The sequence below is a fragment of the Numenius arquata genome, chromosome 12, assembly GCF_964106895.1.
Source record: "Numenius arquata chromosome 12, bNumArq3.hap1.1, whole genome shotgun sequence".
NCBI lineage: Eukaryota > Metazoa > Chordata > Aves > Charadriiformes > Scolopacidae > Numenius > Numenius arquata.
Genome location: NC_133587.1, coordinates 30,295,610 through 30,309,989, shown reverse-complemented (window position 1 = coordinate 30,309,989; position 14,380 = coordinate 30,295,610). Strand labels below are relative to the sequence as shown.

At 37.1% G+C, this 14,380-nt stretch overlaps 1 protein-coding gene across 10 annotated transcripts in view; it reads left to right on the top strand.

The window, feature by feature from the left end:
- The window catches only part of PARD3 (par-3 family cell polarity regulator), a 458,715-nt gene that overhangs the window by 430,776 nt on the left and 13,559 nt on the right, over positions 1-14,380 (top strand). For all 10 annotated transcript variants that reach the window (XM_074156981.1, XM_074156982.1, XM_074156980.1 and 7 more), the window contains one exon: positions 12,456-12,576. In XM_074156981.1, the coding sequence (XP_074013082.1) occupies positions 12,456-12,576 (121 nt within the window). The remainder of the gene's footprint in view (positions 1-12,455; positions 12,577-14,380) is intronic.

Below are 14,380 nucleotides of genomic sequence, written 5' to 3'. Positions count from 1 at the left end.
AAAATTAAATGCAATTCTTATTTTTTAAGATGATTGAAAAAGAGACTCTGAGTTTTAAACTCAAGGGGTAGAAAAAATTGTTTTAATACATTGTTTTAATAAATACATTTGTTAAAAACATCGTCTTCTATATAGGCCTCTCAGACAGTTCAGCCTACTTGGTTTTTGGCTAGTGAAGAATGGTCAATGCCAGTAGAAACAAGTCTATAATTTGCATTAAATGGAACTGGCTCTGCAGTATTGCTTATGTTAATAGCTGCAGTTACTTGCTTGTAATACTTCATCTTGTCATTTAGGAACATGAAAGAGCATTTTGTAGGTATGTATCAAATTCTTCAGGTCAGCTGGGTTCATAGTTATGCAGGCCCACAGTTCTGTAGCTTCATTTTCTTCTGCTGGTAGGAGTTCCTCTTTGCTGGAAATAACCAAAGGAAACTCTTAAAGAAGATGTGGAGAGCGTTAGAATGGCAGGGTACAACTTAGCCTTCTGTCATTTCTTTAATAATTATACATTTTCTGGTGTTGTAACAATTAATTCCTTTTAATGGAGAGTAGTTATGCATGAACTTTAGATGGACTTATTAGCTGTTTCCCTGGAATATAAATGCTGCTATCAGTTCTTTGAAAAATTCCGGTTTCATCTCGATTTGATTCTGTCATCTCAGCAATGCCTTTAGAGTCTTAATCCTGAAATAAGAGAGGAAAGAAGGGAAAACATCAAATAATGAGTAACAATGGCGAATTTTTGTTTTGGGGGGTTGTTTTTCATAGACATTTGTTTACTGTATAGATCAAATGCTTAGTGTGTCCTTTGACAAGTGCAGTCCATTAAATGCTTTATTCATGAACTGGGATCAAGGGATTGTCTCAGTTCTAGCCTACTCTCTGAAATAAGATAATACAAGCAATTTCTATTAAGTATTATGCTTTAGGAGAGTGGGGGGAAAAGAAGAAATTCTTTAATCTCTTTGATCAGATTTGAATGGCAGAGAAATCTTATGCATTAATGTTTAAAATTAGAGATTTTTATCAGCAATCATTTCAGTAAGTAGAACTTGGGCTGCTGTGCTGAATAAATATACTTCTCAGTATGTGTAATGTGTTGATTTCCCTGGAGTTGCTCTTTAATTCATTGTAGAGAAAGAATGAGGAACTAGTAAATAACAAAAAGAAGAAACTGAGTGATATTGCTGTAAGTGGGCATGTTCAAATTGGAATGACCAATCGGTGCATTTTTCTGGTAGCCCAGGAATAACTTATCAAATCATTTCTATAGCAAATTGTTTCAGAATCAATCCCTGAATTTTATACTGATAACAAGAAGCTTAGAGCTCAAAATTATTCATTATTTCTTCCCCTGAAACCTTTTCAAAACTCTTGGTGAGATCTTCAGATGCCCATAAACTCCCAAAGCTCAGCTGGATTCAATGGTTGCGCTAGTTAAGGCTTAAGCCCAGCATTGCGTTTTAGTGCTCTGTACGGGAACTGCCATGGCTGTTCTTTAGTTAGAATCACATATGGAGCAATTTCCATTTCAGTGAAGCTTATGAATTAGAAATCTCACTTTTTTAATAGCGTTCAGGAAATAATTTCTGGTTTCTATACAGGGACTCACGAACTGAGCGCACGTCAGATGCTCCAACGGCAGCAGAAGGTTCTGGTTTGTGGCGGCGTTTTTGCTGCTGGGCCTCATGCCTGAAGTGTCTGAAATAGAATTACAGTACAATTTATTACATTTATTATCATGCTGTAGAAGAAAAAGCATTTTCATGTTTTTATGATCTGACTGAGGATCTCTAACATGTGGCTCATCTGTTATATTTGGGGATATCTGGCCAGTACAAGTTTGAAGGGCAGTAACGCGTTGATGGCTGCACAGCCATGCTCAACATCTTCAAAACTTTTTTTGGTGCTTGCCACTTGGACTGAAATCTTCCTAATTAAAGATGCCAGGATAAAGCAGTATCTTAGAAATCCAACTGAAACTAGGTAATGATGACAAAATAAAGTGATATCAGTTTGGATATATTTTAACATGATGTCAAAACACATTGTCATCCAAATCCCTAGAGACACCATTATGGTGTCAAAATGAAACATCATCAACCTAAGACTACAAGAATAACAACATGAAATAATACCATTGTAACTTTGTAATGTAATGCCAATATCATGCAAAAGAAATTTGACGTACTAAGTGGAATTACTTACTATACATATTTCATTTCTTTCTGTTTACTAAAAAACATATGGCAATTATGTTACTCAAGAAAACCCTATAGCATTTGCATAGCATTTGCTGAAGTAATGTGGAAGTTGAAATACAAATTAGCCATACTGAGGAGATCTTAACCACAGAAGCTGTTATGTTGCAATCCTTGGCTTATTTTAGGCATGGCTATACACATCTGTATGTTTCAAAAACTAAATATCTTAGTGGTTTTTTCTATAAAGGAGAATTACAAACAGTAGTATAGTGTACTATGTAAAGGACCATTAAAATAATAGTAAAGTTAATGAGAACTGGTCGTTGTATAGACAGGGTCTCAAAAATAACTTCTTAAAGAAGGCTATTGTCCAGTTGTGGGTATGCGAATGCAAACACAGAGAGGCTGACTTTGAGAATTTTATTCTAATTCATTTTTCTGCCCAAGGATTAAACTGCTGGGTTATACTCCTATGCTAGTTGACTATCACCTTCTATCAGGCATTCCTAGTACTAGATTATCTTAGGATAATTCATTTTTCACCTACCTTAAGCCGAAGTTAGCCATCTAGAGTGGGATCTATCTGCCCTAATATAGCTGTTGAAAGCTACCTATCTAAACCTGAGCTTGTCCCTCTACTCTTCTTTGTCAATGAAGAAAAGTAATGAGCTCTCAAGGGTAAGTAATTGCATCCTAAGACAGGTGCTTTTAATTGCCCTATGGAGTAACTTATTTCTCTGTATTTCCCTTAGAAAGGCTCTAGATGGGTAGTTTTAACTACATGCCTGCCTTTTAGATGATTAAAATTGGTTGAGAAAAATCCTACCTTACCTTCTCCTGGTAAATAAATTAGCTTTCCTATAGCCTTTATCAGGCTAATTTTCTTAGTAAACAACTGAAGTGGTGTTACAAGTAAATGTTGTATTTCTTCTGCAGCAAGAAAAATACATGCTTTTGGGTATCTGAAATCTGCACTTGAGTTGAGACTAAGCAGGTCAACAACAATAAATATTAGAATTCAGGATTTCTAATCCAGTGTTTCAAAACATAGCAAGACTCTCATCAATTACTGAGCATCCTGTGCAGTACATCTGAAAAACAATTCCAGAGGAAAAGACATTTTCAACATTTCCAAGAGGAAAAATAAGTGCAATAACTTGAAAATATCTTAAGTAGTAAAAGTTGAGTTCCACCTGATTCACTAAATAACCAACTGAATTTTTGGATAAAAGGTAAGTGTTGTTCTTGTCTGTCAATTCATTGCCTAGAATTGATTATTTTTGAACTGTAATTTTATGGTAATTTCTAGTTTTAAAGTTAATCAAGACAGTGTGGTGGTAAAGCATTATTAAAACATCCATTTATTAAAATCTTCATCTATACAATAAAATGCTGAAAGGATTTATCAAAAAATCAGTTGTTTTGCAAAATATCATATTGAGATTTTTTTAATCTCCATATGCAGATAATATTTAATTAAAAATCTTAATTGGTTTTTGTGCTAATCTGTTTAAATCTTAGCGATCAACTTCATAAGAATGCAACAGCCATGTGAATTTAGGCACCAATTCAAATAATCAATCTTAGCTTTGATTTTTGTTTTTTTTTGGTTGAGTCATATGGGAAACTGCATGCACAGGCACTAAATGATGAAATGCTTAACAGTAAGCTCAGATTTAAAGTTTTATTTAGAGGTTGCAGATTATTTGGTGCCAAAAATAAAACAGCGATTCCACATTTCTCTTTGTTTTATGTAGAATTTCTGATGTACTACTGATGCTCCTAGGGAGACCTAAATTTCAGATTTCGGAAACTGTGTGAAGCTTTGACCTAGCCTTGGTATCCTTAGACCAGTCATTTTTGTTTGTTTGTTTTTAACGGACAACTTCTCCTTTTGCACTTGGAAATTAGCCTATAGTTAGAGTCAAATATAACGTAAAATCAATCAAAATATTACTTTGTGATTTATAATGCAATAGCCCCTCCGTCAGAGAACAGAAATAATTATACTATAATTATGTTAGTGGCTGGTAAGGACTGTGGGAGCAATGTGAACTTTGTGTAATGTATTATCTTTTTAAACGTTCAGGGATTTTAAAAAGATGTCTTTTTCTATACATCACTGTTTGTCTAGCGATGTCCTGCTTGATACTGTAGTTTTAATTCTATTTTAAAATGTCATTTTTAGTGAGGGCAAGTGTCCACAAGAGTCAAAAACGTTCTGTTGTGTTTTTCTAGTTGCAACACTCTGATACGATTTTCTAAGCATTTTCTGTGGTTAAAGAGAAATAAAACAACATAAAATATTTTTGGGGTTTGGAGTATAACTTAATGTCAATGCATTAAGCAAGACCTAAATACCTTTTAAAGAAGTTTTTTTTTTAACATTGAAACAGAGCTAAATTTCACCCTTTACAAGCACAGTGTAATGGTGCATTATTTGAATAATACATTACTCACTTTTGATGAATCCTTCTAATCAAACTACAATTAGGATCATTTTTTTTTATATTTTTTTATGTCTCTAGACTCCACCGATGAAAACACATTGACTTTGTCTCCAGTGTTGACTAGATTTGGGCTCTGAAGCAGATTCAATTCTGTAAAGTACAGTGTCACCGCAGCAGTAGCCGAGTTGTGTAAGGTGTGGTAGCGGGGTTATACCTACGTAACAACATTCACACTACACAGGTGGTGTTGGCTACGGACAGATGTTCCTTTTTGCAAAGAGCTGCCGTGCTTTGAGAAGTGACTGCTCCCTAGCTGCTTGTTGCTGCCCCTCTGCTGAAGATTTCTGCCCCCACGTTTCAGCCAGAGAGATCAGAGGGAGCTCTCCCTAAATGGCTTCCAGCAAAGCGGCTGGATTATCTTAAACAAAACAGAGATGAAGGCTGACATGGCCTGAAGCCCACTAGGGATCTCTCCAATGATCCCTTCTGTTGGCACAGGAATGGCCAGCTTGGTCCAGGAGAGGATTTCTTCTCTGTGGTCTTTGTTAATTGTCTTTGTATGACTGTGCCAGGCAATCCTCCTCGTGTTGACACAAAATAGCCTGTGATGCCTAATTGTGGATGTTCATCAGACCTAACAGCACTGGAGCCATCATTGTCTGTTCTGTTTAGGATAGGAAGGTACTTAGAAGGACAGAGACTGCTTCTCCCCGCCTGACTTTGAAGTAATTTTGTATTTCATTTAGAATCAAAAATTCAAATTTCTCCTTTGCTTGATCATCAGTATTTTTGTTTTATTTTCTTCTCCCATGATTTACTAAACTTTTGTATGTGTATTTCTGCCATTTCCTTAACTCCTTCATAAGAAATTCTCAGTTAGATGTCATGTATTTTATTTTAGGTTACATGTGGTGTTTTCTTTTTTCTTTTTAAACTCAGAAAACACAATACTCTATGGCAATGGCTGTAACAAGTTGTCTGTGGCTGAAAATTGGCTTGGCTTATATCTGCAAAATCTAACAGCTCCAAAGTAAGGCTTGGACTGCGTGATAAACCCAGTAGCTGAGTATCTGTTTTCAGATGTTTACAGCAAGTTCCTAACATCTCTGCTTTTCCTTTTAGTAGAAGAATTCCCCTGAAAAGTAAGACTGGATTTCTGTCTCCGGTGTGCAGGCTCTGACAGGCTAATAAGGAAGAGTGATGGTGGCAATAAAAAGGGTCTTGGGTGCATTCTTCAGATTTCACTGGTTGTAAAATGATGGCCCTGCTACAGAAGGGCCGCAGAGGGACTCAAAGTGAAATCTAGTCTGGAGAGTTTGAAGAGACTGTTGTGGTGAAGTGACCTCCCTATCAGCTCCAGCTCTCCGCGTTGTTTATGGCCATCACATCAGAAGCGAGTTCTGAGTTAAGAGTATTTGAGACTACCTTTTTAACCCAGAGAATATAGATGTATGTTGGTTTTTTTTTAATTATTTACTTTGTTGAAATTGGTGTGAAACAACGAACAAATCACGATGTCAAAATTTTTAAATTAATTTCTTTCACTGAAGAAAGTGAGTGTGTTTGGGGACTTCTGTAACTTCTTTGTGGTATTGGAGTTGATGACTACCACTGTGAAGGTAAACTGGAAATGACAAAAAACTTCCTGATGAGCTGATTTCACATGCATACATATTGACATAAATCCTAGGTTTTAAATCCTTGTTTTGATGGAATTAATATGCTGCAGTGTGTAGGTATGTGTACAGGTAACATATTAGATCCTGCCTGTCACATTAAGCCAATCCCTGAATTTAGCTGCCTTCTAAAACTGCAGACTTTAAAGGATATATAATGCTCTGTGTTCATTTAGCAAATATGAAATGGCAAGAGAGGAGGATTTTTATAACCTTGTGAACAGTAGAAATAAGCCAAGATTGAAAGAGATCTGGGGGAAAAAATTCAGATAGGATGTATACCCTTCAGCATGCAAGAAGCTGCCCTTGTTAGAAACTAACTTTGCATGCATAATGAATTTGAGCAGCACATTCCATTTCTTACAACTAGAAGAGAAATTGAATTCAGGTGTTTGGTGAACATATGGGGGATTTACTGTGAATTTATGACCTGTGGTTTGAGTGTAAAACCCCAAGATACTAGCTGATAAAACTTAATGAAGCTTGTTCAGAGAAGCTATTTTTATTTGCAGATTTGTAATTGATACATTTTTGGTTTTTTTACACCTCTCCCCCACCTTTTAATGCCTTATTCCCAATAAATTCTTTGACACTTAAGAAAAACAAAAGTAGTGTAGGATAAACCTTTCTATGCCTCCCTCCAGGTTATAACTGCACCGTGTTACAAGTACATTTGCAGTCTGACAAATTCGATCTCTTGCCTAGCGGAGTTTTTTCTCAGACAGACTATAGCAATTCTGTAATCACAAAACAGCTCTTTTATACAACGCCGGCTGTGCTGTTCCTGTTTGTGTACCATGTTTATGTGTGTTAATATCCATGTGTTCATGGAAAATCTATTCCCTGGTGTCTCAGAGGATGTATGTAGGGCACACTGGAAGAGAGAACCAGCCAAATGCTTATACTAATGTAAGCTTGAGGAGTGGTATTTAGACACAAAAAAATAAACCACAGAACAAAAGACCAACCTGCTCTGGCGAGCTGGTGGCAGGAAGGAGCCTGTGTGAACTTTGTCGCTGCTCAGCCCTCATCAACCCCGTGGTTTGTGGGCACAGTCACCTGTGTCACTGACCGTTAACAAATCTGTTTAAAGTGAACAGACCAGCAGACTGTGCATTGGATTCTGGTGCTAACTTTAAGCCTGGTAAAGGGCATACTTTCATTTTGTTTTACATCCATGGCTTTTTACGACAACCTGACAGTTTCTGCCTACCCACCCTCAAGGGCCATCCAAACCAGACAAATCCATCTGCTGGGGAGTAAGCACCATGGTGAGAGGGTGCTCAAGTTTCAGTAAATGTAGCAGAAGCTTTCATATTAGATTATAAACACTCTGCTTTCTGTTGGGCTGCTTTCATCCTGCTCAAGCCATGAGGGACGAGGCTGAGTCTGTAGACGCTCAGCTAGTTCTGAACTTTGGTAAAGATGTGTGCTGCCAACTAAGGCACGGCCACCAGAGCAAGGACATCGTTAATCCACAGTGGGATGGAAATAAACTCTTTTTCTGCTCTTCTCTACCTATCGGCACAGGTAGATTAAAATTCAGCTCTTGATTTTTAATGACACGAATAGTCTGTCCAAATGAAAAGGAGTTTATCTTATACAAATAGGTGATAGTTATTTGCCAGCTTGAAGTAAATAAGAACCCATCTGTGTTTTATAACTGTTATCCAGAGATCTAAGCAGCCGGTCAGACCAGCAAGTCCCTGGCAGCTCCAATCTGTGTTAAAAGATTTCAAGGTGTAAAGAACACTGTTTGTTTACTAACCTTTTGGTTATTCTAGTCATGTTGCAACTGCCTGGTGATGTTGTTAAGACCCTTTTCCATGCTTTTTCAGGCCAATAATACTTTTTTTTTTTCCAAAGCTTTAGTCATCCCTGTTCAGTAGCATGTTTGTATCTAGTTTATCACACTGAAAATCTGTCTGTTTTGAAAGGATTACAAGTCTGTACATCAGTGCGTGACATCACACTGCGACATTGCTTAATGATCTGTGACTCCGATGGTCATTGCTGTGGCTGCTTGTTTCTGGAAATATATGACAGCTCTGGCCTATCTAAGCCTTGCTTTACGTTGCATTTTTAGCCCATGCTGGTGGGAGTGTGTTTTAAAGCAGCGCTCACAGAATAGCTGATTGTGAAATGTGCCATGTGCAGATGGAAGGCAATGGGGTGCCAAGTAGAGATGTGATACAATGAAGGCCAGCCGCTTTGGAATCCAAGTTAACTTTGGTCCTAAAAGCCTTTCCTTGATTTTTATTTCTTTTAGGAACATTTAATAATGACAACACTTTGAAAGAAGAACATCCGATGCTAGGAGGTGCTAATTGTCTTCCATAAGTTCACAGCCATCCTGTTACTAAGTGGGCTGGGGGAAAGGCTGACTGGGCAGGCTGTGGTTACTGTAGAGAGTTGTAAGTCTGGTTTTGCTAAAAAGTTTAAAACTAGCTTAGGTCAAATATTCAATAAATTTTGGGTGGATTTGAAGTTAAACTCTGTCCTTCCTGCTAGTAGTCCTGAATTCTTTGAGGTGAATTTGCCTTCAGATTTTCAGTCCATCTGAAAAAAAACTCAAACAAAACATGGTATATTTAATTAAACTTTTGAGGACTTGCAAAAGTCAAAAGGGAATTTAGGCAGCAAGAACACCTGCAGCCCTGCATCCTAGTAGTTTGTTGATATGACCCTCTCTTGGATGAATTTATCCAATGAGTCAAAATTAATTTTGCTTCAGACTGGCTAAGGACTCCGCACAGTGGTTATAATTTGTTTAGATCTGTCCCGAGGGATAATGATGTGACTTACATAAAGAGTTGTAGATAAAAAAGAACATCTCGGGACATGAAAAGGAATAAAGTTAGGTTGCACTTTTGGGGTTTTGACTGCAAAATTTTATTTGTGACCGCTTTTTATTGTGATTATGATTTTTGCATTTCCCTCTGTCTGGAAGTAGTAATTGTTGGCTGAGGGTTGAATGTGTTATCAAGTGGGAGTACCAAGTGTTCCCTGAGTGCAGTGGGAGACATAAAAAACATAGCAAAAAAACACTGATTATAAAATTAACTGGATGAAGAGAGGCACGAAATGAAATGGGAGATAGCATGGCAGGCCAGGATGGAGATGTGCAAGCCTTTGCTGGTGCAAAAGTTAAGGCAGATGAATAATTTAACCTAGAAAATCAGAACAAGGTTGAGAAAAAAATGGAAATGAAAGGAAGTCAATGTGAGATACAGTCTAAGCCCTCAAATAATATTTTCTTTAAAGTATCTTAGCCCCTCCTTAGCTGCCTACCTTTTCCCTTTTCCTCTTCTAAATAAAAATGTTTAATTTTTTTACTATTATTATAATAAAACTGCTGATTTGACCTCACTTTCTGTGTCTCACAGACTTTTTGAACACAAAGAAATTTAAGTAGATACAGAAGTGGTTTTGTCTTTTAATTTAGCTCTTTCATTTCTGTGAAATAGTCCTTTTTTATAATTCACTTCTTTTGCAATTTTCTAAATTTGGGTCATGTCCCTTGCTTTTCAGATAAAATAGAAATATTGTTAAAAGATTTATCTTCTCTGCCATTATCAAACCTTTTAATAACTTTGAATAACTTTTCTTAAATCAGCTTGACTTCTTTTTTTTCTTTTTTTCTTTTTATTCTTTTTTTTTCATTAGAATAAGTTCTCAGATCTGAGACAAGTTATTCATAAATCCCAGGATCCTCCTTGTCCTGTGTTGTTCCATCTCTGCAGTGTAAAGGGTGTCAAATTCATGCTTTTGCTGTTTGGGAGGAGACATATGTTTTGGCTTCATGGCATGGACACTATGCATTTGCTTGCTATTTCTCTGTTGATCTAATGGTTTTAATGAATAACAATCACAGAATGTGCAGAAGTCCTCAGATCTGTAATAACCCTTCCAGTAGCCCATTTTGGGGCTGGTAGAGTATGTTTGTTCCTTATAGCACACAGGGTTTAGTGCAGTACTTTTGGGGCTTACCTTCTATTTTTCTTTGCCATTGGATTCTTGTTCCAATGTCACTTTTGCCCTGTGACCACTTACAATTTGAAACAACCTTGATTAAGGAAGGCTGATTATTTACCCATCATTTTGAGTACTTCAAGGTGTCTACATATGATGCTTTCCTAGTAATTTTGCACCGAAGTTCAATGGCATATATATTCTTGTACCTGAAATATTTAAAGTATTTTGCTACATAGTGCAATTTATCTTACAGAAAACACTGTCTGTATAGAAAGTACTGGACTACTTGTTTGCTAGATTAACAATACCAGTTTTGAAAATCAACAGACCATTTAAAAGTATTTTGTTGTCTTGTACTGGATTGTAATGATTCCGTTTAAAATGTGCAGTATATAGCAATGCATCGGAAGAAAACCCAAGTTGTTGTATACTAAAGCAGGGCAGAATTTGACAATAAAGGATAAATTTACATAACATAAAACTGCAAATGGAGATAAGCTGTTCCATAAAATTAAGTTGAATTAAGGAAATAGAATTAGCAACACACCTACAATGAAGTGGAAATTTTGAAAATGCCAGTGTTTCATTTCCATCTGTTCTAAATAAAGCTTTCTTTAACTGTACTTTTCAAAATGGCAATTTGCCCATAGAAGTTGACCTACTCTACAAACAAAGCATTTCTTAAAGGCCCTATTTGCAAAAAAAAATTGAAATAAAACACTTCTCTAAATTCCTTCCTTTTCTTTGCCCTTGGTTTCAAAGAAAAGAAAAAGAAAACCAAACCTCTTTAAAAATTAGCCTTTGCTAGAACCATGCTATTTTTTTCTGTTTGGCCAACCAAGCACTGATAAGCTACATTTAATGGCACTGAAAAGAGTGGGAGGTAACATCTCGAACACCTACAGCCTCCAATCTACTGTGCCTACCAGTCCCAAAAGACATGGAAATCAGTCACAACCGGACTCCAGAATCATCTCCTTTCATATGAGAGAAACCATGGGATATAAATTCACTGTGGTTTATTGTACCCTTGTCCAAGAACAGGAATCTATGGATTTGCTTTCCATTGTCTCCCTGCACTTTTCTCTTTTGAAACAAAGTAATAGCTGACCATTCCTCATCAGTTCTTTTGAAATAAACAATGAAATGCAGGGCTTAAGAAGGCCATAATAAGAGATTAAAATGCTTCTGGTTAGTCTTGATATAACATATTTGTTTGTCAGGCATCCTGTGATTCCCACATTAACATGTTTGAAATACGGTGGGGGTTGTAGGGGTCAGGTGGGAGCTGCACAGCTGGAAAAACAGGAACAAAATTAATAAATATCTACCTTTCCTCTGTCCCATGAAATAAGCCATTCCTGTGCATATTTCATTACGATTTCACATAAACCTGCGCTATGGAAAGCAGATTACCTGCAGTAGGCCTTCTGAAAAAGATGGACGGTTTTGAAAAATTCAAGGTTCTGGGTGTGCTGGTACGTAGCGGTACCTCTGGGGCTGAGCCCCCCCCTGCCCACCCGCGCCACGGGGTGTCAGCCAGCACCCATCTGCTGCCCGGATGCGTTCCTGCCTATGGCACCCTCAAATGGATTGCTTTTCACTGGCCCTCAGGCCTTTTAATGCTTTTAGACTGATCAGTTTAAAAGACTTGTTAAAAACAGAACTAAGGGATGACAGGCTCTTATTGATTTGGGAAAATAATCAAATTTTATATAGGTAGGGCCTTCAGACATTGTAATGAATTTGATGTGAATAGGGATCTGACAGTACTACAGTTTATCGATTGGGGAAAAAGTATTTTCATGTTTATTCAGTAGCAGAGATGATTACAACTTTTCTCTTAATTTCCCTTTATGTTAAGTCTGACACTAACACGTGCATTCCTCGTCATTTCTAAGTAACATAGATTGAAAAGATGCCAGCAACTTTTGATGATTTGTAGCAATAGCCTCATTCATCTTATCCTTACACCATCTGAAGTTTCAGACAGCATTAATCACCTTTAAAAAACTAAAGATCTTTGTACTAAATGCTTGGAAATTATTTTTAAGCCTGTACTCCTACACTGTAGTAGCAGTCTCCTGCTAAGAAATTACAGATGTAATTCCCAAGTATATTGATCATTTCTATCCTCCTTCTTTTAGCAACAGATCCACCCCTAACAATCATGACCGGATACAGCGCCTGAGACAAGAGTTTCAGCAAGCAAAGCAAGACGAGGACGTGGAAGACAGAAGACGTACTTACAGTTTTGAGCAGCCATGGGTAAGTGTACAAATTCTGTCAAATCTGGAAAGGTTCCCGGACTCGCGCTGTACCTGGGCTGATTGAGAGCAAAGTGGTACAGACACAGGGTCCTCTGCCTCCAGTCTTCTGCCCTGTCTGTTATCCCCATTTTTGGTTCATTGATGTTTATTTAATTTTTAAACTTCTTCAGCCATCTGTCCTGTGTGCGTATAGCACTGTTTGCTCCGTGTTTAGACCCTCGACACTGTGAGTTACACCTTGGGGTTTTTTTGCCTCAAAGGCAATATCAATTATTCTGAAATTTTCTAGGAAAATCAGGATAAAACACATAGTAATGATAAATAATTTAGAGTGAACATGTCACCCTGTAAATGGTATTTTCTCTGAAGCAATATCACTGTGATTAGTTCTTTTGCTTAAGAGGAAGAGCAGTGTATTTTCACAGTAAAAAAGGAGAGATAGGGATAATAACATGCTTCACAACAGTACCCCTCTGCCACTTATATTAGCCGAGACAGTTCTGTCTTGAGATATATGTCCTAATTGATCATTTAAATCCTGTTCAATCTGATCTAGCGATGTGATACAATTATGTAAATCCATGTGCTTATCTTGTTTAACATAATTGAATTAATCAGTGTTGCATTTTCATCAATTACGTATCCTGAATTAGGATCCTTTAAATATGGGACAAATATTTTACTGTATTTTTGTTTAAAATTCCACAATAAAGACAGTGAACAATTTGCTTGCATTCCCAAAAAAGTGAGAGCTGTATGATGACAGCAGCAGAATCTCTCACAGCTTCCTCCAAAGCGGGTGTAGGTGATGGGTTATTATTACTTAGCACTACCATGCACACAAGACTGAGATGGAAACAGCGGGAGATCTGCATCTGTGTGTATGACGTCACTGAGAACAACCTCGGTAACATCATAATGCATATGTCCTCTTTGGTTGCCTATTGTGGTAGATACAGAAGATTTTTTTACTTTTGTTGGGTCTTTGTGTCCTTCTCCATCTTAAATTCACCAGTTTGAACCTGTGGCATTTTTGACATGCAGCATGGAGAGGAGCAAAGGTAAATGTATCCCTACATGACCTAACGCTGCTTAACATGCTGTATCAGGATATGGGCTTCTCTTTTCCCATGTCAGAAAACCTCTAACCTTCTCTGCAATTGAATAAATAAAATAAACTTCTTTTTTTTTTATGACCAGATGTTTTCGATTTGATGTAGTGTAGATAATGTGATAGCTCATCACAGTTATAGTGTGGCAGTTTTTAGGTGAAAGGGGGCTGGGTGTAGGAGGTACTTTCCATTATGCATATCAACTGCTGTTTAGTCTCCAAATGAGAGATTTGAGCAGCATTCTTGGGAAAAATGTGTATGAGAAAAACTTGCACTCTTGAAAACTTGGGAACTTAACTACTGAAGGTCATGGGCCAAATTGTTGTATATCTAAATGCCATAGCAACTTTAGACAGGCAACTTGGCTTTTATTATAGTTTCTTGTAATGAGCGAGGAGGGAATTATTTGGATGACAGGCTGATTACCTTAGGAATGGAATAATTTCCTAAATTGTGGGTCAGAACATTGACCTTTCCTTTTTCTCTTATTCAAACAAATGGGATCTCTCTGTTTACTCCCCTTCCACAGATCATGCAAATGAGCTCTAAGTGACTAATTTAGCTTAATGTATTAATATTAATTCTGAAGCTTATTGTTGCTTTTGTAGGAGCAGCTCTGTTGTTAAATACATAGGTAACCAAATGTTTTATTTTACATATGTACTTTAAAAATAATTGGCCCAGGCTATT